General features: G+C 38.4%; 1 protein-coding gene across 1 annotated transcript in view; it reads right to left on the bottom strand.

The window, feature by feature from the left end:
* Positions 1-1,992: 1,992 nt before the first annotated feature.
* Positions 1,993-25,226, bottom strand: part of LOC103511655 (transmembrane and TPR repeat-containing protein CG4050-like) — a 25,841-nt gene continuing 2,607 nt past the window's right edge. Inside the window, exons 2-4 of the mRNA XM_026825359.1 lie at positions 10,835-11,096; positions 2,246-2,382; positions 1,993-2,143 (exon numbers count right to left, since the gene is read on the bottom strand). Of these exons, the coding sequence (XP_026681160.1) occupies positions 1,993-2,143; positions 2,246-2,382; positions 10,835-11,032 (486 nt within the window). The 5' untranslated portion in view covers positions 11,033-11,096. The remainder of the gene's footprint in view (positions 2,144-2,245; positions 2,383-10,834; positions 11,097-25,226) is intronic.

The following is a 25,226-nucleotide window of genomic DNA, read 5'->3' as shown; positions in this document are numbered from 1 at the left end:
GATGTAATGATGTTTCAAAGTCAGAGAGCAGGAAAAATGAGGACCTACGGAATTTTTCTTTTTCTTCTACGACTTCTAGATCCCGAGTTTCTTCCTCCTTTCTCATCTCGCTCCCTTTTTCTCTCATTTTCCAGCCTATATTTTTCTCTCCCATATACCTAGTTCCTTTGAAAAAAGGTCGTCCCATTTTATTACATGTACCTTATACGACTCTATTTTATGCCTATGTAGTTATGAGCTTTCGAAATGGGCTTTCTAAAAAAAATATAATAAGCTTTCTTTCCTCTCTCGCTCCCTTTTTTACTTCGATATATCTTTCATACCCCCTCTGGAAATTTATATTTTATGCGATCATAATAATTGGGTTCCAACGAAGAATGTGGAGGAGGAAAAGGAAGAGGAGGAGGCTAAAAGGAAGAAGAAGAGGTCATTATCATTAGTCAGTCTTATCGCCCATCTGATGAGGAACGTACTACGAGATGGGCAAGCCTCTGATTTTCAAACCTGTCAGATACCTAATACCCAAATACCTACAATTATATTTTGAAATCTGATACCCATATTCCCATAAACTTTGTTCAAAACTCACTCTTTCGGAGAGGTTTGAAAGCCTCCCCGACGTAAAAAATTAATATCATAATGTAAACAAGAGACATGAGAAGAGGATTGGGTTTATATTTCCGAGTGAACGATACTATTCTGTAAACATCACAATGAAATTTTCCTGCGAGGCATGTAATGGTCTACTCTCGGAAAACTGCACAGCCCACGAGAGAAAAGATGATGTGGGTGACTTTGTAGAGGAGTTCGGATACAGTTCACGCGGGAGAGTATCTCCTATGGTTGGGTGAAAGAGCTCCTTTTGGAGAATTCAAGATTGATCACCTATAGATGTTTCGGAGAGGTTTGAAAGCCTCCCCGACGTAAAAAATTAATATCATAATGTAAACAAGAGACATGAGAAGAGGATTGGGTTTATATTCGGAGCAAACGATATACTATTCTGTAAACATCACAATGAAATTTTCCTGCGAGGCATGTAATGGTCTACTCTCGGAAAACTGCACAGCCCACGAGAGAAAAGATGATGTGGGTGACTTTGTAGAGGAGTTCGGATACAGTTCACACGGGAGAGTATCTCCTATGGTTGGGTGGATGAGCTCCTTTTGGAGAATCCAATATTGATTACCTATAGATAGGCCTGCTATCCAACCGAAAAACCGGGACTATAAATATGGCTAGATTGGGTGCAATAGTCCTACATACTGGACTCCGCACACAGGAATTTCGTCAGAAAAGACCCCCATTTCAATGTAGCTGGATTACACGGTCAGAAGTCAGTTCAACTGCGGACAGACCACCTGATAGCCTCGTTAAATCCAATCATAAGCGTTACGAGAAAGCTACAGGCTAACAAATTGGTAGAGTGATTTTTCAAGTAGGTATACATAATATGTATTGTATTTTATTTTTTCCTCCATTTTTAGACCTCATCTTTTTTCCCGTGGACTCTTCATCACAAAACAATCGGATGGAAAATTTGGGCATACGAGAAGGAGGCAGAAAAGGGGAGAGAGGGAGAGGAGAGGAGGCAGAGGAGGGAGAGAAGTGGACACAAAAATTCTCCCCGAAATATCAAATATCCAAAACTCCAAATAAAAATAAACAAAATGTTTTGAAACATGACTAAAAACCCATGCTGAGTTTTTGTTCCTCTTCTCTTCAAAATCTTCTCTTCTCCTCCCTCTGTAAACTTTCCTTTTGTTTGTTTCCTCTTACTCAAGAAAAAAAAATTGGACAAAAAAGAGATTAGAATGAGGAGCAGAGGAAAAAGGGTATAAAAGGCGAAATTCATGATATTATCAATCGAGAATCAAGGAGTACCTCTGAAATGGAAAAAATCTAAATCTTCTTGAATTGTTTGTGATGAAGCTCATGAAGCTGTGAGCCTTTTCACATGGCCATTCCATACTATCACAGCATTGCCTTTGCCTACTCATTCATTTTCCGTGTCCGGTTCATCACACCTATATCTTGTTTTTCCAGTGGTTCACCACTTGGATTGCCTTGTCGTTTGTGGCCTACTAAGAGCATAATTGTCTTTTTACTCTGATTATGCCGACATAGGTTGCGACTCGATGCTCTTCAAGCACAGAATTTTTCCAAATTTAAAGGATGCTCCTCAAAATATTTGACTCTACCGAAATCGAACACCATAATGAAACTTATAATAATTATAACTTACCTGAAGTACAATACACAGACAATGCCATGGAGCAACATATTGACCAGATGGTATCCCATCGGGTCCAACTGATGAAGAGCATAATTCCACCGAAACGTCACAACACAAAGCGGTCGATACGATTTGTGACTTTGCTCCTGAAAATAGAAAACAAGCAGATCTGGAGTTAGACTCTGGAAGATATAGGACAAAATAAATCTTCTTGAATTGTTTGTGATGAAGCTCATGAAGCTGTGAGCCTTTTCACATGGCCATTCCATACGATACCACAGCATTGCCTAACTTACTCATTCATTTTCATTTTCCGTGTCCGGTTCATCACACCTATATCTTGTTTTTTTCCAGTGGTTCACCACTTGGATTACCTTGTCGTTTGTGGCCTACTAAGAGCATAATTGTCTTTTTACTCTGATTATGCCGAAATTGGTAGCGACTCGTCAAAGTGGCTACTCTAACACTGGTCCACCGGACCGAAAAAACTTTGACTCAACCGTAAATCAAATACACCATATGAAACTTATAATAATAATCATAAGATTATAACTTACCTGAAGTACAATACACAGACAATGCCATGGAGCAACATATTGACCAGATGATATCCCATCGGGTCCAACTGATGAAGAGCATAGTTCCACCGAAACGTCACAACACAAAGCGGTCGATACGATTTGTGACTTTGTTCCTGAAAATAGAAAACAAGCAGATCTGCAGTTATAGACTCTGGGAGATATAGGACAAAGGGGGCTCAGTAAGTCTAGGAACATTCAAGACCTCCCTGGTGAAACATCTTAAACTTAAAGGCTCTCAGTGAAAGCACATGTGGTTGGGTGTGGTTAGTGGACAAGCTCAAGGTTGGGTGGAAATTAGTGGACAAGCTCTTCCGGGAGAACCCTGCCGCTTTTAAAGAGGGCAACAATGAAATGAGGAGTCATTGGAGTCCATATTGCATTTTTGCCCCATACTTAGCATTACCATCATGAGTACTCTAGTGCGGTGGTCGGTGAACTTTGAAACCAGGAATTTTTCCAAATTTAAAGGTTCTTCAAGTCTTAAAGTTGATGGTTCGAGTTCAAATCTGGGATTGAACGCACGCCCTCGCGTTAATCAGAAGCTCCCTTAACCACTACACTACCGAGACATCTCATACCAAACCCGGGATGTTTATCATTTATCATTTCAGATATTTCATTTTCTCCCCCTCCTTTCCATCACTAGCTCTCTGCAATCAATCTTCTGTAGTGAAAAACAATTTACATAAACGCTCTGCAGGAAACTTCGGTAAATCCGTCTTTAGTAAACAACAGTGCCTATCGACCATTTTCCCCCCTTTGAAAATGAGATATTTACGTATATCAAGTCAGGAATCCTGATATCCTGATGCTATTCTCCACAATTTGGCGAAATCGGGTTGACAAAATTTATAAAAACAACGCAACAATTTGAATGTTTGTGTGTAAAACTCATGATGTCACATTTATAAGGCAAAGGATTTCATTTCACACAGTTGATAAAGTTGAAATTTGGTGCTCTTGAATCTATAAACAACAAAAACAGCTCATCTGTATCTCCCAAAAAATTTGCAAAAATCGCTCGTTACGGGGTGTTGTTCCTCAAACGACGAAATGAATTCCTGAAAATTTTCTCAAAACGAAAACTTTCTTCCACGATTCAATTTATGCATTTTATTTAATATTTAATTAAAAATAATTTCAAATGGAAACAATAAAATGGAGAAAAGTAACGTTTTTGAGACACTAAAAGAGGGGGGAGGCGAAGACGGAGGTGAATTGAAAATGTAAGGGAAAGAAAGAAAAGTGAGAGAGAGAAAAAAAAGGAATGTAAACGAAGGTATCTAGCTAGAAAGGAAATGAATTTTAAATAAGAGAGAACTAGAAGATTTGAAAATTTGTTTGAGTAATGAAAAAAATAGGTCTGAGTAACATGAACAGCACAGGGTTCCCTCTCTTAACGAATGAAGGTGCTTCCTCTTTTGATGTGGGCAGAAATAGAGGGGTCTATTTTGCTAGTTATCGCCGAATTGGTCAATGGTCAAGCTACCATGACAATGATTTATTTCAATATTAGACAACTTGGTACCCCTTTTGTAAACAGATTTATTTTCACACGTACCTATTTCTTACTAATCTCATCTTAAAACTAGCAATCGGCTGTAGATTACTTTAGTTCCTTTCTGTAAGCTACGTGGGCTACATAGGTATAGGTACATTCCCCTTCAGACTCCATAGGGAACACAGGGAATGAATCTAACTTCTCTCACATTTCATCCCTACATTTTACACCACAAAAGTATCAAAGTACCCAAAAGTAAACCTCATCGCTAAAAGCCGCGCCAGTAAGCCAATTATTTTCACACGTACCTATTTCTTACTAATCTCATCTTAAAACTAGCAATCGGCTGTAGATTACTTTAGTTCCTTTCTGTAAGCTACATGGGCTACATATACATTCCCCTTCGGACTCCATAGGGAACACAGGGAATGAATCTAACTTCTCTAACATTTCATCCCTACATTTTACACCACAAAAAGTATCAAAGTACCCAAAAGTAAACCTCATCGCTAAAAGCCGCGCTAGTAAGCCAAGTGCGATACCCAAGGGAAACATTTACCCTCTATTCTACTCGCGAGAAACGGTAAATGGGGAAGCACCATTTACTTCATTCTCAAATTCTCATCTCATAAAAGTAACACCTCCTACACCTGAGGCAAGCAATATTTATTCGAGACATGAAAACGGAAAGGAAGAGAAGGGAAGAGAATATAAAGTGGTAATATTTCTAAAGAGAGAGAGAGAGAGAGAGAGAGAGAGAGAGGACGAGGAAGAGGAAGAGGAAGAACGGTGAAACATCTAGAATGAGAAATATAATTTGTAGACTAGACAAAAATCTACGAAGGGAAGAGAGAGAGAGAGAAAGATAAAAGAGAAAAAAAAGGTTAGAAGATAGAAAATAGAAAGAGACCAAAATAAGGATGAAAGGAAAAATCAGGAGAGAGAGAGAGACAGAGAGAAAGAGTGAGTGAGGGAGGGATATTTCTAATGCAAAAGTATGAAAATGAGAGCCTGAAATATTTAGGAGTGACTTTTTAAAAGGATGAACAAAAAAAGCAAATTGCCAAATAAGCATGGTCTACGTTCAGTCTAGCTTCAGACTTTATGACAACAATACCTCATAATTTGTATACCTATGTACTCAGTATGTACCTCATAAGTACCTATCACATAGGAGGGAATAAAAAGGCGTTAGGGAAAGATGTTTGCAACTCTAACCTTCACAAATTACTGAGTCTTTGACAATGAACTCAAAGTTTGCAAACTTGAAGAATATATTTGTGTAGCTTACATTATTTTAGAAACCAATTTCTGTATATTTAGAAAGGAATAGATAACTTTGGATTCTCTGTTTTCATTGTTTTCTCATTGGATTAACTGTCATCTTAAACTCAAAGTCTGGGCCACACGGAATTACTAAACAAATATTCTTACCCATTATTTTAAACGTCATCATCCCATGGACGGTTGTAAGACAAATCCCCAAACGGCCTCCGAATTCATAATCGTACGATCTCACGTCCAATCCTGAAAACAACAACAAATAAAAATTTCGACTTAGAAAATGGAACACGGAAAAAAGAAGAAAGCGGGAACAAAAGAGCTGAAATATGACAGGATTTCTTCGTGGTGCCAACTCAGTGAAGTGGAATTTGGGAAGGAATTTTTTTGGCATCGAAAAATTCTTCAGGATGAAAAATCGTGTTGAGTTCAAAGATGGAAGACGGTGGGAAAGATATGGGGAGGAATAAAGAAACTGTTACACCTTACACCCCCATAGAGAGTTGGACTTTATTTAGGTGGAGGTCTACAATCTCATGTTACTATCACATCTTACCTCTGAACATGCTTGAAGAATATAAGTACCTGCCCAAACTAAATGTAAAATGTAAATGCAGTTTCTTTGAGTTATTATGTCACAACTTTAATACTCACTGCAGTATTGTAGGATTTTCCCAATATCTCAATAATCCTAAAATCCAATGTTTACCTACCATGCTGGCACCGGTCACTCTGTGCATTTATGTCATAGCTACTCATTTTCCTCACAAGGCTGAGTGGGCCCAGCAACAGCCAGTCATGGGACCAATCATTTGCATGATACAAATTTCCTGACCCCACCTGGAATTGAACCCGGGTATCCCGCGTGCAAGGCAAGTGCAGTGACCACTATGCCATGGGAGTTGACAATCTACCCAAACTATCTCATTCTCAATACAGGGCACCCCTTAGGCTATTATTTTGTTCTTTTACTTACTGTGGACTGGACTACAAAAATTTGGAGCATCCAGTTACTGTTTGCACTATCTCTGTTTGCACTATCTCATGCACAGGAGTAAGTTACTGTTTGCACTATCTCATTCTCAGAGGTACCGGGACCCCCTCGGGCTATTATTTTGTTCCTTTACTGGACTCTAAAAATCTGGAGCATACCCACCTCTTGGTAACTCACTGTGTGCCTTCCTGGGCCCCCTTTGATAAAATCCGGAGCTAATGTAAATGAATTGAAAACAAATCACAGTATTTCTTACCTTGTGCATTGGAGTTCCCCAGAAGTCGTTGAGGAACACATTCTGAATCAAACTTAAAGGCTCTCAGTGAAAGCACATGTGGTTGGGTGTGGTTAGTGGACAAGCTCAAGGTTGGGTGGAAATTAGTGGACAAGCTCCTCCAGGAGAACCCTGCCCCTTTAAAAGAGGGCAACAATGAAATGAGGAGTCATTGGAGTCAATATTGCATTTTTGCCCCATACTTAGCATTATCATCATGAGTACTCTAGTGCGGTGGTCGGTGATCTTTGAAACCAGGAATTTTTCCAAATTTAAAGGTTCTTCAAGTCTTAAAGTTGATGGTCCGAGTTCAAATCTGGGATTGAACGCACGCCCTCGCGTTAATCAGAAGCTCCCTTAACCACTACACCACCGAGACATCTCATACCAAACCCGGGATGTTTATCATTTATCATTTCAGATATTTCATTTTCTCCCCCTCCTTTCCATCACTAGCTCTCTGCAATCAATCTTCTGTAGTGAAAAACAATTTACATAAACGCTCTGCAGGAAACTTCAGTAAATCCGCGCTGAACAAACAACAGCGCCTATCGACCCCCCGAAAAGTTTACAAATCGCTCGTTACAGCCGTTACACGGTATTGTTCCTCAAACGACGAAATGAATTCCTGAAAATTTTCTCAAAACGAAAACTTTCTTCCACGATTCAATTTATGCATTTTATTTAATATTTAATTAAAAATAATTTCAAATGGAAACAATAAAATGAAGAAAAGTAACGTTTTTGAGACACTAAAGAGGGGGGAGGCGAAGACGGAGGTGAATTGAAAATGTAAGGGAAAGAAAGAAAAGTGAGAGAGAGAAAAAAAAGGAATGTAAACGAAGGTATCTAGCTAGAAAGGAAATGAATTTTAAATAAGAGAGAACTAGAAGATTTGAAAATTTGTTTGAGTAATGAAAAAAATCTGGTGTGAACATCACACGACTTTCTATTACATTTGCGGAATACGTATTAAATGAATTTTAAATAAGAGAGAACTAGAAGATTTGAAAATTTGTTTGAGTAATGAAAAAAATAGGTCTGAGTAACATGAACAGCACAAGGTTTCCTCTCTTAACGAATGAAGGTGCTTCCTCTTTTTGAGTGAGCGAAAATAGAGTGGACTTTTTGGCTAGTTATGGCCCATTTGGTCGATGGTCAAGCTACCAGGACAATGATTTATTTCAATATTAGACAACTTGGTATCCCTTTTATAAACAGATTTATTTTCACACGTACCTATTTCTTACTAATCTCATCTCAAAACTAGCAATCGACTGTAGATTACTTTAGTTCCTTTCTGTAAGCTACGTGGGCTACATATACATTCCCCTTCAGACTCCATAGGGAACACAGGGAATGAATCTAACTTCTCTCACATTTCATCCCTACATTTTACACCACAAAAAGTATCAAAGTACCCAAAAGTAAACCTCATCGCTAAAAGCCGCGCCAGTAAGCCACGTGCGATACCCAAGGGAAACATTTTACCCTCCATTCTACTCGCGAGAAACGGTAAATGGGGAAGCACCATTTACTTCATTCTCAAATTCTCATCTCATAAAAGTAACACCTCCTACACCTGAGGCAAGCAATATTTATTCGAGACATGAAAACGGAAAGGAAGAGAAGGGAAGAGAATATAAAGTGGTAATATTTCTAATGCAAAAGTATGAAAATGAGAGCCTGAAATATTTAGGAGTGACTTTTTAAAAGGATGAACAAAAAAAGCAAATTGCCAGATAAGCATGGTCTACGTTCAGTCTAGCTTCAGACTTTATGACAACAATACCTCATAATTTGTATACCTATGTTCTCAGTATGTACCTCATAAGTACCTATCACATAGGAGGGAATAAAAAGGAGTTAGGGAAGATGTTTGCAACTCGAACCCTTCACAAATTACTGAGTCTTTGACAATGAACTCAAAGTTTGCAAACTTGAAGAATATCTATGTGTAGCTTATATTATTTTAGAAATCAATTTCTGTCTAATTAGAAAGGAATAGAATGTTGAAATTTGGAAGGGGTGGAAAACCAGTAGGTACACAACTCAAATTGGTTACAGGTTATAGTGTTAGAGAGTTGGACTTTATTTAGGTGGAGGTCTACAATCTCATGTTACAATCACATCTTACCTCTGACCTCTGAGCATGCTTGAAGAATATAAGTGCCTACCGGGTAGGCACTACCCAAACTAAATGTAAAATGTAAATGCAGTTTCTTTGTGTTATTAAGAAAAGAGAGAGGGGACTTTGGGGACAAGGAATTTATGAGTCTGGGGCCTGGGGCCCCTCCGGATTAATTCTCTCTTTTTTAAAAAAACACAAATGAGTATATTCAAGGTATAACGAGACTAACGTGTTAATTTATTAACGCGACCTTTTTTCATACTCCCCCTTCCTCTCTTGATTGTAGCCTGAAGCCTTAGACGAGAAAATACGAAGGGAAGGACGGAGAGGAGGGGAAACCAGGTCAACCCCTAAGGTGGAATTCCTACGTAGGGCCCATTCGCTCTCTTAATTTTAGCTTGAAAATTAGCTGACGCTTCATTTTTTCTAATACTGACATCAATGTAATGGCAAAGTCATTTAATTTTTATCTTTTCAGTTTTGGACCTCAGATTTTGATTTTTTCAAAATTTTACACAAATGCAAAAAAAAGAGGAATCCAAGGCGCAGAAATAATAATAGATAAATAAAAGACATGTCGAGCAAATATTTGTAACAATAAAGAACGAACATCCAAAGGCAGACTGTAGTAAAAAAAAAAGTTTCAAGTTTTGGCTACGTAGCATTTCCAAATTTTCGGAGAGGTTTGAAAGCCTCCCCGACGTAAAAAATTAATATCATAATGTAAACAAGAGACATGAGAAGAGGATTGGGTTTATATTTCGGAGTGAACGATACTATTCTGTAAACATCACAATGAAATTTTCCTGGGAGGCATGTAATGGTCTGTTCTCGGAAAACTGCACAGCCCACGAGAGAAAAGATGATGTGGGTGACTTTGTAGAGGAGTTCGGATACAGTTCACGCGGGAGAGTATCTGCTATGGTTGGGTGAAAGAGCTCCTTTTGGAGAATTCAAGATTGATCACCTATAGATAGGCCTGCCATCCAACCGAAAAACCGGAACTATAAATATGTGGCCTAAAGTGCAATAGTCCTACATACTGGACTCCGCACACAGGAATTTCGTCAGAAAAGACCCCCATTTCAATGTAGCTAGATTACACGGTCAGAAGTCAGTTCAGCTGCGGACAGACCACCTGATGGCTTCGTTAAATCCAATCATAAGCGAGAAAGCTACAGGCTAACAAATTGGTAGAGTGATTTTTCAAGTAGGAGCATATGTATTGTATTTTATTTTTTCCTCCATTTTTGGACCTCATCTTTTTTCCCGTGGACTCTTCATCACAAAACAATCGGATGGAAAATTTGGGCATAAGAGAAGGAGGCAGAAAAGGGGAGAGAGGGAGAGGAGAGGAGGCAGAAAAGGGAGAGAAGTGGACACAAAAAATTCTCCCCAAAATATCAAATATCCAAAACTCCAAATAAAAATAAACAAAATGTTTTGAAACATGACTAAAAACTCATGCTGAGTTTTTGTTCCTCTTCTCTTCAAAATCTTCTCTTCTCCTCCCTCTGTAAACTTTCCTTTTGTTTGTTGCCTCTTACTCAAGAAAAAAAAATGGACAAAAAGGAGATTAGAATGAGGAGCAGAGGAAAAAGGGCGACTACAAAGATTTGGGAGCATCCACCCCCCGGTAAGTTACTGTTTGCACTATCTCATTCTCAGAGGTACCGGGCCCCCTTGGGCTATTATTTTGTTCCTTTACTGGACTCTAAAAATCTGGAGCATACCATACCCACCCCTTGGTAACTCACTGTTTGCCTTCCTGGGCCCCCTTTGATAAAATTCAGAGCTAATGTAAATAAATTGAAAACAAATCACAATATTTCTTACCTTGTGCATTGGAGTTCCCCAGAAGTCATTGAGGAACACATTCTGAATTGGGGTGGTAGGTTTTAAATCCCGGTTCTCCTTAATAGCACTAATGTCGTCAAACACAAAGTCACAATAGCAGCTATTATAGTAGCACACCATACACGTGGCAAATATGACGATGTAATGAATGCCACGTGTTTGACTCTTATGCTTCATTTTGACGAGTTAGATAAGTATAATATGGACACACGAGTCACCATGATCAAATGTTTTGTTAGTTCTGAAACAAAGAGAATAAACAACTTTTAACAGTGTTAAACATTATTATTTTATTGCCATGAATGTTGTTTTCAACAATAATATATTATTAATACTTAATATATTTTGGTGATTATGCAGAAGTCATGTCCGTGGAAAAGAAAAGCTCCTTTTTGTATTTACTCGTGGCAAATATGACGATGTAATGAATGCCACGTGTTTGACTCTTATGCTTCATTTTGATGAGTTAGATAAGTATAATATGGACACACGAGTCACCATGATCAAATGTTTTGATAGTTCTGAAACAAAGAGAATAAACATCCACATTAGGTTAGACTTGGTTAAAATATTTAACTTTTAACAGTGTTAAGCATTATTTATTGCCATGAATGTTGTTTTCAACAATAATAATATTAATAATATATTTTGGTGCGTGGCAAATATGACGATGTAATGAATGCCACGTGTTTGACTCTTATGCTTCATTTTGATGAGTTAGATAAGTATAATATGGACACACAAGTCACCATGATCAAATGTTTTGTTAGTTCTGAAACAAAGAGAATAAACATCTACATTAGGTTAGACTTGGTTAAAATATTTAACTTTTAACAGTCTTAAGCATTATTTATTGCCATGAATGTTGTTTTCAACAATAATATATTATTGTTTTCAACATTATTGTAATTACAAATTGCTGATTTTTTTACTTAACTTGTACTTGAACCACCCATCTTCAGATTCAAAGTAAACCAAATCAACTTCTCACTTTACCACTGAGGTTTACATCTACCTAACTAAATACAAGGAAGTTTAATTTATAATGTTAAGTAGATACCTAGGTACCTGTGTAGCTAGGTATTTGGTAGGTAGATATTATAGGTAAGGTAGTTTTATTTCCAAATATTAAGCTGTTAATGTAATTCTTTCAATTCAAACACCCTGGTTTAATAAAAACCTTGTTAGGTACCTACCTAATGTGGTTTCTCGTGATACAAAAGTGGATCACACCGTACCACCAGCATAGTGACTGTGATACAAAAATGGATCACATCGTACACAATGTGTTAACCTAACCCTATAATAACACTAATCACTGCTCTAATTGTGAAAACTCCTTCTTATGTTTAACCTAACCCTATAATGACACTGGTCACTGCTTGTTTGTGCCAGTTCCTTTGGTAGCAATATTCCATGGACGTGACTTCTGCACAAGTACCTATGGTACCTGTGTAGCTAGGTATTTGGTAGGTAGATAGGTAAGGTAGTTTTATTTCCAAATATTAAGCTGTTACTGTAATTCTTTCAATTCAAACACCCTGGTTTAATAAAAACCTTGTTAGGTACCTACCTAATGTGGTTTTAAATTACATTCAACAGGGTAAGGTAGTTTTATTTCCAAATATTAAGCTGTTACTGTAATTCTTTCAATTCAAACACCCTGGTTTAATAAAAACCTTGTTAGGTAGGTACCTACTTAATGTGGTTTTAAATTACATTCAACAACATCTACAAGGCTAATGGTCACATTAAGATAGAGTTTTTATCCTCCCTTTGATATCTAACTCTCAGAATCTCACACTGATCCCACCCAGCCCGAGTGGGGTTGGAAATGACCAGAAGCAACAGATTTGTGCTCAGATGGTCATGCATACAAACACAAGTTCAATGCTTCAATGTTCTACCGGGAACAAAATGTCATTTACTTGCAACACATTATTGAGCTTACAGTCAAATTCTTACATCTAGAGTTATATTTGGATTGAACAGTAGGTAACAAAGAATTAGGTATAACATAGTTAGCACTGATTACCTACCCACTTGCTTGAAACATTTGGAAAACCAAATTCAGGAAGGAGGTAGGTACCTACCTAGGATTGTTTTCTTCAAAAAAGAAGCAACAGATTTGTGCTCAGATGGTCATCCATACAAACACAAGTTCAATGCTTCAATGTTCTATCGGGAACAAAATGTCATTTACAACACATTATTGAGCTTACAGTCAAATTCTTATATCTAGAGTTAAATTTGGATTGAACAGTAGGTAACACAGAATTATGTATAACATAGTTAGCACTGATTACCTACCCACTTGCTTGAAACATTTGGAAAACTAAATTCAGGAAGGAGGTAGGTACCTACCTAAGATTGTTTTCTTCAAAAAATAAACTGAATTTCCATGTAAATTTGATAAAAACGAATAGAACCTATTGTAAATGATTGTCTAGTTTGAAAGAAGTACTTGTTACATACCTACAAGGAGAAAATTTCCCCCAAAAGTTGATTTTTCACCAAAAGTTTCACAGTCTTCAAAAAATAAACTGAATTTCCATGTAAATTTGATGAAAACGAATAGAACCTATTGTAAATGATTGTCTAGTTTCAAAGAAGTACTTGTTACATACCTACAAGGAGAAAATTTCCCCCAAAAGTTGATTTTTCACCAAAAGTTTCACAATCTTCAAAAAATAAACTGAATTTCCATGTAAATTTGATGAAAACGAATAGAACCTATTGTAAATGATTGTCTAGTTTCAAAGAAGTACGTGTTACATACCTACAAGGAGAAAATTTCCCCCAAAAGTTGATTTTTCACCAAAAGTTTCACAGTTTTCCACAAATTCATTCAGAAAGCAAAGTTTTTGTTTACAAATTTTCCGAGCACAACTGATAGCGCTACCGAAGCGCTGTGTTTCAAAGTGGACAAAAGTAGAACTAATTTGCCGTCGTGAAATACTTGTGAACGGCAAGAGAATTTTGAAATTTAGGAGGGCAACTACCTATTGAACGAAATAAGAGCGATAAACGTTGAATTTTAATCTTTACTTTTAATTGTTTATGTATTAGATTTTATTTTATTTATTTTTAAATCATGAAGGTAAAAACCTAATACCTACCTACATAGAAAAAGAAAGACGGATGGGAGTGAGAATGAGAGACGAACAGGCGGCAAATTGAAAAAAAAAAGGGAAAACTACTTTAGCCATCACCCCGAAAAGTTAAGTTTGGATAAAATAAAATTTATAGGTAATTGATTTTCAAAAAATATAGAAGTTTTTCTGCTGAATAGGTATAGGGGGATAGATTTATATTCTTGAGTCAGCATTCAGTAATAAGTAGGGCAGCATGGCAGGTTTCTGTTCCCTAAGTTTTACGAGTAGAAAAAAAAATAAAGGTCAAAGAAAAAAAAGTCACACGAGTCGGAGTGCAACAAAAGCCATATGGTTGCACAGTGACAATCAATGAAACAGAAGAGAAGATTGTCTCTCTAATGCTGTAGTTATGAGAATCTTGCCATTAAAGAAGAAAAAAATCATTAGATCCATGTGTAGTATAGGTACTACGTTGTATCATTAGTATAAGATACAAGGTAGTACTTCCATTGAAGTAATCCCTAGGGATTTCCAATGTATGTAGTTTCTCTTGAGTAACCCTAATAATAAAATTAAAAAGAACCTTTCATCAGATATATGATTTCGTTTCTTAATTTCTTGGTACTTGGTTTCTTGAAATAAATGTATAGGTACCCAGATAATAATATATTTGAAAGAAAAATGAAGAAAAAAAAACTAGGATGTGCATCATGCATATTTCAGAAGAAAAAAATCTGTCTGTAGCCTAGTGAGTATCACACTGGCCTTGCACCCAGATGAGTACTTTTTTAGGTTTCAGTGATAGTACTTCTTCGTTATGTTTTCTCTTCACATGACTGGAGTATCCGGACTTTGACTTGCATACCAGCTGACAGATGGTACATTTTAAGTCATCTGGGTAAGTGATTCTTTGGGTTTGTATATTTTGATTTTCATGATGTTCTTTGATGTGTTTGTAAACTTCTTGTCTTCCGCCTTCTCCTTTCTTTTCACAGTGGTTACAAATCGGGCATTTCCATGTTGTTTCTTCTCTTGCTATGTGTTTCTCTAATCTTTTTTCTTTCATTTGTTTCAGCTTCTTTTCTTGGTGTAGTTCTACTAGGCTGGATATGCGTCGTCTCCATTCAATCCTATCATCTTGCAAATCTTTTTTCTTTCATTTGTTTCAGCTTCTTTTCTTGGTGTAGTTCTACTAGGCTGGATATGCGTCGTCTCCATTCAATCCTATCATCAGCTATTTGTCTCCATTCATTTGTGTTTATGTTTAGTTCTTAAGTAGGGCAGCATGGCAGGTTTCTGTTCCCTAAGTTTTACGAGTAGAAAAAAAAATAAAGGTCAAAGAAAAAAAAGTCACACGAGTCTTAACACCCGTATTTATGAACAAAAATTCTCGGTCTCAGATCAGCCTTGAACAAATTTTGGCCAATCAGATGTTTGGAATTGATGCTTGAGCACTTGCTGAGAGCCAGCGGGTGGCGGGTGTGGCTTGTAGGTACATTCGAATTTGTTCCTATGCACCTATAAGAAGGCAACTTGTTTTGGGGTTCTTGTGTCGTTCATCCTGCTAACATGTCCGGCCCATCTGAGTCTTTGGATTTTTATGATATTCTCAATAGTCATCATGTTGGTCCTTTCTAGTACTTCTTCGTTTGGTACTTTCTCAGTCCATTTGATGTTGCAGATAGTCCTTAGGCACCTTAGGTGGAATGCGTTTAATATTTTTAGATGTTTGCTCAGGACAGTCCAGCATTCTGCAGAGTACAATAATGTGCTTAGGACCACTGTTTTGTACACCAGGATCTTGGTTTTGAGGCCAACTTCGTGTGGTTTCCAAAGTCTTTTGTACAGGCTTCTGAAAGCTAAACTTGCTTTGTTTATCCTCGCGTTTATGTCTTCGTCAATTTTACCGCTGGCTTCTATTATTGTTCCAAGGTATTTGAAGCTTTGAACAGTTTTTAATTTGTTCCCATTGATGTAAATGTTTGAAGCGGGAGTGTTGATGAACATGACTTCGGTTTTTGCTTCATTTACCTGGAGTCCGAGTTTGTTGGATTCTTCGACAAAGGCGCTCACAAGTTGCTCTAAATGCGCAGGTGTTTTAGCTAAGAGAGCGCAATCATCCGCAAACATGAGATCGATTAAGTGTAGCTGTTTTGTTTTTGTTTTTGCTCTCATGTTTCTTGAATTGAACATGTTTTGGTCATCTCGGTAGATAAGATCTATTCCACCCAGGTTTCGACAAGAGATGTTTTGGATGATTACTTGCATATAGATGATGAAGAGCAATGGTGCAATTACACATCCTTGTCTGACTCCTGATTTCACAGTGAAAGGTGGCGTTTTACAGTTCTCTACTTGAACAAATGAGATAGTGTTGCTGTGAAGTGCTTTGATGATATCCAGCAGATTTGGTGGGCATTTTACGGTTTCTAGTACTTTGAATAGGATAGTTCTATCTACAGAGTCGAAGGCTTTTGATATGTCTATGAACGCGACACACAAAGGAGTTTTCTGTTCTAGAGATTTCTCTACAACCTGTCTAGCAGTGAAGATCATATCAGCCGTAGACTTGCCTGTTCGAAATCCGCATTGTGTATCTTTCAGTGTTTTGTCAATGACAGGATACAGTCTGCTGTGTATTATCCTTGTTAGAACTTTGCTTGGTACTGATAAAAGGGAAATCCCCCTATAATTTCCACATTGCGTTTTGCTCCCTTTTTTGAATATTGGGATTATGAGTGCTTCCCTCCATTCCTTGGGTATTATCTTTTCTGTCCAAACAAGTTTAAATAATGCGTGAAGGAGGTCTATTATTTCCTGATTTCCAGCTTTCAGCATTTCTCCAGTAATTGCGTCTTGGCCAGGACTCTTGTTGTTTTTGATATTTCCGAGAGCCTCTTGTATTTCTTCAGTGGTCGGAGGTTCATCGCTTATTACAATGTTTTCGTCTACTGTGAGGTTGACCGCTGAGTCATCGGTTTGCGATTCTTGGTTGTAAAGTGTTTCAAAATAATTGCTCCATCTTTCTAGACGTTTCGATTGGTCTTTGATTTTCACTCCATTTTGGTCCTCTATGATGGGCAGAGGTTTTTTCACAGGGCCTACTATTTCTTTTATGCCGTTATAAAGACTAAATGAATCACCTTGGTCCATATATTTTTGCAGTTTAATTGCTCTTTCATGCCACCATCTTTCTTGCACTTTTCTTACTTTATTTTGACATATTCGTTTTACATCTCTGAGTTCTGATTCATTTTTCTTTGTTGGTAGACTGAGGTATTTGTCGTAGATTCTCTGTTTCTTTCCTAATAGTTCCCTGATTTCGTCGTCACACTCATCAAACCAATCTTGGTTATTTGGTTTCTTTTTTTGCATAGTTTCGGCAGCGGATTTTGTTATTGTATTTTTTATGACTTCCCACATAGACTCTACATTTGTTTGTTCAGGGATATTTTCCGCGTGTTTTTTTATGCTCTCCTCGAATCTTTCTTTATTTCTCTGGTCGTTGAGACATCTACTGTCGTAGTAGACCGTGCCTTGTTTTGTGTGATAGTTGAATTTGGGTTTGATGCTGATTTTGGCTCTTACTAGGTGGTGATCAGTCTCGCATTGAGCACTTCTCATAGCTCTACATTTCTGAACCGTTTTTATTTGCGACTTTCTGACGATGATGTAATCTATCATATGCCATGTTTGCGAACGCGGATGTTTCCATGTATTTTTGTGCTTATCTTTTTGCTGGAACCATGTGTTCGTTATTGTTAGATCTTCTAATGCACAAAGTTGAAGGAGTCGTAAACCATTTTCGTTTTCTTTACCAGTTCCATGCTGTCCTATTACTCCATTCCATGTGTTGTAATTCCTCCCAACTCTCGCGTTGAAATCGCCTGCCAGGATAATTGAGTGAGATTTTGGAATGTTCCTTATTATGTTTGCTAAGGTATCATAGAATTCATCTTTTGCGAGATCACTGTCTACATTGGTTGGGGCATAGCAGCAGATGAAGATCGTTTTTGTGCCTTTCTCGAGAATTTCCAGAGACATAATTCTTTCATTTACGCATGTGGGTTCTGATACTACTCCTTTCTTGATCAGATTTGACTTGACGCATATGGCAACTCCATGGTCGTTTCTTTCATTGTTTTCTTCACATCCAGACCAATAGTAGGTGTATCCAACTTTTTTCTCATCAAGTTTTCCAAATCCTTTGATGTGGGTTTCCTGGAGTGCAGCAATGTCAACATTTAGTTTTTCCATCTCGCGAGCAACAATGGCTGTTTTTCGAGGGATTGTGACTGATTCCTTCCTACTTGAGTCGAGTAAAGTCCGAACATTCCAAGTTGCAATATTCATCCTGGAAGATCCTTTCAGTTTGTTTTTTCTTACAGATGGAAACGTGTATTGGCCCTCCCCAGACTCCAAGGGGCCTCTGCCTGACCGAAGTTCAGGGTGAGATTCAGCTGTTAAGCTACTACTCACCTGGGGTACGAAAATGCTATTGTTTGTACACGCCATGATTTCTTTTTGGGCACAATATTGTGCAATGAATTTGTTTGAGTGGTGTGGGTTTGCGACCCACCTCACTGTCAATCCTTCCCACTGATGTTGAAATCCGCAGCATGGCTGAAAGATGTCAAAGCAAGAGAACCCGGTTTAGAGAGTGGCCTTCTCCTAATGGTTCGTCCGCCCCCGATATTATTGAAGCCGTTCTCCTAACTCTATCGCGTATTGGAAGTCCTTATCCAAGCCCGTTGGTCGTTCATCCGCCCTCAATATTATCAAAGCCGTTCTCCTAGCTCTTCCGTGCATTGGAAGTCCTTATCCAAGCCCGTTGGCCGTTTTTCACCTGTACCCTAGGCAGGGACCCTTTAACATGGTACTATCCGGCGGGTCACCGGAACCATGGTTTTTTAACGAGGTTGATACTCCTCCGACTCCTCCTCCCTGTTTCTTGCGTAACAGGTCCCTGGCTTGTCACAGGCGCAGCGAAGTTTTGCTCCTTTCAAATGCAGACTGAAAAGCCGGTGTTTGTTTATTATGATTCCAAAGCATTCGGAATTATAGTCCGAAGATTTCCAAAGCAGACAAAAAAAACAGATGTTTCTATCTCAACTAGGAAAAAAAAGAAAATAAATTAAAAGTGAGGGAACAATTTCATGTGTGACATGAAGCCTACCACAAATCGCTTTTTGGAGGTTTCATGTCTCACATGAGTCCTACCGTATTTGAAAAAAAAAAAAATGTTTTCTTTACATCCGACTGTAACAACAACGCTTAAGGTTCATGTAGGACATGAATCCTACCGTTAGAGTGATTCTGATGAAATTGATTCTGTACGCAAAAGGTTAAATTACATTCAACAGCATCTACAAGGCTAATGGTCCCATTAAGATAGAGTTTTTATCCTCCCTTTGATATCTAACTCTCAGAATCTCAGACTGATCCCACCCAGCCCGAGTGGGGTTGGAAATGACCAGAAGCAACAGATTTGTGCTCAGATGGTCATCCATACAAACACAAGTTCAATGCTTCAATGTTCTATCGGGAACAAAATGTCATTTACTTACAACACATTATTGAGCTTACAGTCAAATTCTTACATCTAGAGTGATAATTTTTTTGATACCAAACACGATACAGTTCGGTCAATTTTTATAGTATTTTTTCCCCCAAAAAAATTCCTACCTACCGTTTTTTTTTTAAATTCTTATTACACATGTTATTCTCTTGCTTAAGACCTAATTTTTTCAAAATACCAAGATAAATAAGTATATTGCGGGGTGACTTTTCACCAAGCAAATATCAGATTAGTAACAAGTGGTTTTCATAGGTGGTGACATTGCACCATGGTGCAATCTCACCCCAGAAATACGAGGAAATGACATTATGTCAGATTAAGGCAAATTACTTGATTTTAGTGGAAGATAGCACTATAAAACCTTTTTAAACAGCTTGCAGACTAAATTTAGAAGTTAATCATATATTTACACTTAGCCTATCACACCATGGGACTGCTGCAGCTTTGAAATTTTCCGGAGCTTTTTCACACTGCTTTCAAGGGGTCCTGCTTCAACGACTGATAACTCTAAAATGAAAGTAAATATAATCTCAAAGTGCTCATATGTTTTTTCACAAAGATATCAGCTATTTTATCATATTTTTAAATATTTTTTTACTTCCTCCAGAAGCATTCAGTCAGCATTCAAAACATTTTACTGAGTTGGTGCAAAGTCACCCGGGCAGGTGCAAAGTCACCTCAGATGACGGTAATAAATCAATTTTGTTTTAACTTCTTTAAATTTGTCCTGATGCTTTCAGGAGTTGCTCTTCCAACTTTGCTGTAACTTATTAAACGAGAAAAATGTGTATTAAACCGCCTTAAACGATACAAATGAAGCTTGTGTCACATGGGATTCTTGTTTCTTCCCAGGTTCGACTGTATTTTGTTTATCTGTTCATTAAATAATACATAGCGTATGTTACCTATTCAACTACGTACCTATGATACATACATATCGTACCTATTGTGAATTTCGCGATTATGTTCGCGGATTTGGCGATTATGTTCCGGATTCGCGATTATGTTCGCGCGATTAGCCGATTATGTTCGCGGATTTCGCGATATGTTCCGCGGATTTCGCGATTTTGTTCGCGGATATTGCCGATTATGTTCGCGGATTTCGCGATTATGTTCCGCGGATTTGCCGCAGTTGTTCGCGGATTTCGCGATTATGTTCGCGGATTGGAACGATTATGTTCGCGATTTCGCGATTATGTTCGCGGAATTCGCGATTTTGTTCGCGGATTTTGGCGATTATTGTTCGGCGGATTTGGCGATTCAGTTTCGCGGGTTTCGCGATTATGTTCGCGGATTTGGCGATTATGTTCGGCGATTTTGGCGGATTATGTTCGCGATTTCGCGATAATGTTCGGCGGATTTCGCGATTTTGTTCGCGGATTTGGTGATTATGTTCGCGGTATTGGCGATTTATGTTCGGCGGTTTCGCGATTATGTTCGGCGGATTTTCGCGATTATGTTCGCGGGATTTCGCGATTATGTGCGCGGATTTCGCGGATTATGTTCGCGGATTTGGCGATTTGTTCGCGGGATTTGGCGATTATGGTTCGGCGGATTTGGCGATTATGTTCGCGGATTTGGCGATTATGTTCGCGGGTTTCGCATTATGTTCGCGGATTTCGGCGATGTATGTTCGGCGGATGTGCGATTATGTTCGCGGATTCGCGGATTATTGTTCGCGGATTTCGCGATTATGTTCGCGGGATTCCGCGGATTTTGTTCGCGGATTTCGCGATTATTTTCGCGGATTTCGCGATTATTTTCGCGGATTTCGCGATTATTTTCGCGGATTTCGTGATTATGTTCGCGGATTTCGCGATTATGTTCGCGGATTTTGCGATTATGTTCGCGGATTTGGCGATTTTGTTCGCGGATTTGGCGATTATGGTCGCGGATTTGGCAATTTTGTTCGCGGATTTTGCGATTATGTTCGCGGATTTGGCGATTTTGTTCGCGGATTTGGCGATTATGGTCGCGGATTTGGCAATTTTGTTCGCGGATTTTGCGATTATGTTCGCGGATTTGGCGATTTTGTTCGCGGATTTGGCGATTATGGTCGCGGATTTGGCAATTTTGTTCGCGGATTTTGCGATTATGTTCGCGGATTTGGCAATTATGTTCGCGGATTCGCGTCCCGAATCGACATTTTGGATATTTGGCAAGCCTACCTATAGTGTGTACCTTATGTAGGTAGGTAGATATACTTATTCCTAATTCCTAGGCAACTAGTAATTTATTTGAAGGCAAATGTCAAAGGTTACCGACTGTGTCTGAAGGATAACAGATTATTACCAGAAAGCTGTAGCTATCTATACGTACATAATAAACATAATTATAGGTACCTACTCCCTACTTGCTGAAGAAAATAGGTGGGTAGGTAACATCCCTGTAACCTTTAACTACTTCCACATGTTGTATTATTTCTAGGTACGATTTGATAATTAGGTACATTATAGGTACAAAGGTATGAGTAGGTATAGGTACAATTGTCTTCTTCTTTCTCTGACACGGGCTCTCTCTCTCCTCCCTCTCCCTCTACCTTTAACTACTTCCACATGTTGTATTATTTCTAGGTACGATTTGATAATTAGGTACATTATAGGTACAAAGGTATGAGTAGGTATACAATAAATTGTCTTCTTCTTTCTCTGACACGGGCTCTCTCTCTCTCTCTCTCCTCCCTCTCCATCTCTCCCTCTCTCTCCTCCCTCTCCATCTCCCCTACCTAATATCCTGCCTCGGTGGTGTAGTGGTCAAGGCGCTCGCCTGGTAAACAGGAGGGCGTGGGTTCAATCCCAGCCGAGGTATGGAATTTTATCCTCAATATAATTTGAGAATTCACAATTAATAATAGTAGTAGCCTACTGCTGGAGTAAAGGGACTTTTCAGTCCTATGCGAGCAGTATAAATAAGCACTGTTGTTATTATTTCTCTCCCTCTCTTCCCCTCCCTCTCTTCTAAGTCTCCTTTCTCCTATCTGTCTCTCGCTATTTTCTCTTTGTCCTATATGTCCTACGTTGAAGGTTGAGGAGGTGAAGGTAGAGGGGAGTGTTAAAGATTACCTCCCTAAAAAGAGGTTGAGGAGGTGAAGGTTGAGGGGAGTGTTAAAGATTACCTACCTAAAAAGAAAAAGAAAAAAAAATCCCTTTAGAATTTTCGCCTCCCCTGAAATTTAGTTTGAAATTTGAACTTTTCTTCTTCTGTGTTCCATTTTCCCCTCTTTCTTCCCCTACTCTATTTCCTGTCGCTCCTTTCTCTTACTCTCTACTTTACCCCTCCTCTTCTTCCTTCCCAATCCTCACTCTTCCTCTTCACCAAAGCCAACGGTGTTCTCTTTCCTCTCTCCTCCTTCCCAATCTCACTTCTTCCTTTTATTTTCTCTTTCTTCTCCTCCTCCTAAATGATTTCACTTCACCTCTTTCTCTCTCTTCCTCAACTGTATTCTCTCTCCTCTCCTTCTATTATCCATTTTCTTTATTTTCCTCCTCTTCCTTCCTATCAGTCCCTTTTCTCCAATCCCTCCTTCTCTCTTCCCCTTCCGCTCTCCTTCTCCTCCTCCTATCCATTTTCTTCATGTTTCTCCTCTTCTTTCTCCCCAGTCCCTCTTCTCCTCTCCCTCCTCCTCTTTACTTTTGAGTTTTGATCTGAGGTGAAGACAGATTTCACCAAAATTCAAACAGGTGGATATTACTATTGTCATTTTTTTTAGTTTGAAATTTGAACTTTTCTTCTTCTGTGTTCCATTTTCCCCTCTTTCTTCCCCTACTCTATTTCCTGTCGCTCCTTTCTCTTACTCTCTACTTTACCCCTCCTCTTCTTCCTTCCCAATCCTCACTCTTCCTCTTCACCAACGCCAACGGTGTTCTCTTTCCTCTCCTCCTCCTTCCCAATCTCACTTCTTCCTTTTATTTTCTCTTTCTTCTCTTCCTTATCCTAAATGATTTCACTTCATCTCTTTCTCTCTCTTCCTCAACTGTGTTCTCCCTCCTCTCCCCCTCCTATCCATTTTCTTTATTTTCCTCCTCTTCCTTCCTATCAGTCCCTCTTCTCCTCTCCCTCCTTCTCTCTTCCCCTTCCGCTCTCCTTCTCCTCCTCCTATCCATGTTTCTCCTCTTCTTTCTCCCCAGTCCCTCTTCTCCTCTCCCTCCTCCTCCTCCTCCTCCTCCTACTTCCCTCCTTCTGTCTACTCTGCCCTTCTCTTCTCCTACCCATTTTCTTTATTTTCCTCCTCCTCCTTCCTTTTTCAAAGTCAACTTCCATCCGTAACTGTATGCTTCTACCTCCTCCTCCTCCTCCTCATACTTTCCTCTTCCTCTCCTCCTGAAATTTTTCTTCCTCCTCTTTCTGGAAGCGTTCCAAAATATCGACTAAAACAAGCTCAGTCTAGATCCCAGCATGTTTTCATTTTATCCTTCGTATTATTTCCTAATATCATATTTCACATTTATTATTAAGCAGATCAGTGGTTCCCAAACATTTTAGGGGTTTCCAAACAAACCAAACCTGGGTGGGGTGTGTATAGGGCGCCCCTTAACATTTTCAAATTGTAATTTTATTGCACAATATTTCTGAACACTGCATAGGTATAGGTAAGTACCTACTAAAAGAGGAATAGCTTAACATACATATTCATGTAATTAGGTCATGTATGTTGGTAATGTACCTACTACCTACTTAAGTATACGTCCGACTCCGAGGCTAGTCAAGTGGAATTAACATTCTCAATTAATCCCTGAGAACCCTTCACGCTGGAAAAATTCGACCTACGAGCACAAAAAAGGCGTAGAAATAAATATTAATTAACATTTTTTAATTACATAAACAATATTTTTTTTCCATTCCTAACATTGAAGTTTTGAACGTAATTAAATTTGCCGACTCCTTTGGGAAATAAAAAATGTTTTGTGGGAGGGAATTTATTTGATTTTTTTCTGGATTTTTTTATTTTAATTTTAAGTTTTTCAACTCTTTTTTTTTCCTTGTGGCCCTAAGCTACGTAGGTATATGAATTTCCACAGACTTTATTATTATATTTAGCAAACTCTTTTTTTATTATTTTCCTTTTTTTTTTGTAATAATTAGGTAGCGGTACCAACCGTTGCGTTGTTACATTTAGGTACATAGAAGGTTAAACCACTGGATTGTACTGTTTTGGATAGAAATTAATTTGTATGGACGCCTATTAGGTGCCTTCAAGTATGCAATATGCAAAATTAAAAAAAAAAAAAAAATAGTGGATGTAGCATCAGCTCTCTTCTTTAAGAATACAATCAATATTTATTTAATTTTTATTATTATTATTTTTAAAGAGGTTTGACAGAAGGAACTACCTATATAACTGCTAAGGTCTTATCGTCCCGAAATCGAAGACAGAAAGACAGGATAGGAAAAAGCCAGCCGTTCCGAGAACGAACATCATCCGTTCAGGATAAAATCCGCCCCGGGTGGGAACCGAACCCGTGGCCTAGCGCTTACAAGGCAGACGCGCTACCAACCAATCTAACTAGGCTGAAATATCACAAAATGTGTACTGGATAGGAACTAGGGTGTTGCCAGTTGAACACACAAGATAAAATGGAAAACATTAGCTCTGTCTCTGTTTTGGCAACGTTGCATTTCAAGTTGCAAAAAAGCATCCTTGTCTGTCTTTTTTTTTTTTTTTTTTTTTTTTTTTTTTCCTTTTCTTTTTTTTTTTTTC

This window comes from Diaphorina citri, unplaced genomic scaffold, assembly GCF_000475195.1.
Source record: "Diaphorina citri unplaced genomic scaffold, Diaci psyllid genome assembly version 1.1 scaffold737, whole genome shotgun sequence".
NCBI classification, from domain to species: Eukaryota; Metazoa; Arthropoda; class Insecta; order Hemiptera; family Psyllidae; genus Diaphorina; species Diaphorina citri.
Note: the sequence above shows the minus strand (reverse complement) of the source record. Positions and strands in the feature narration are given on the sequence as shown.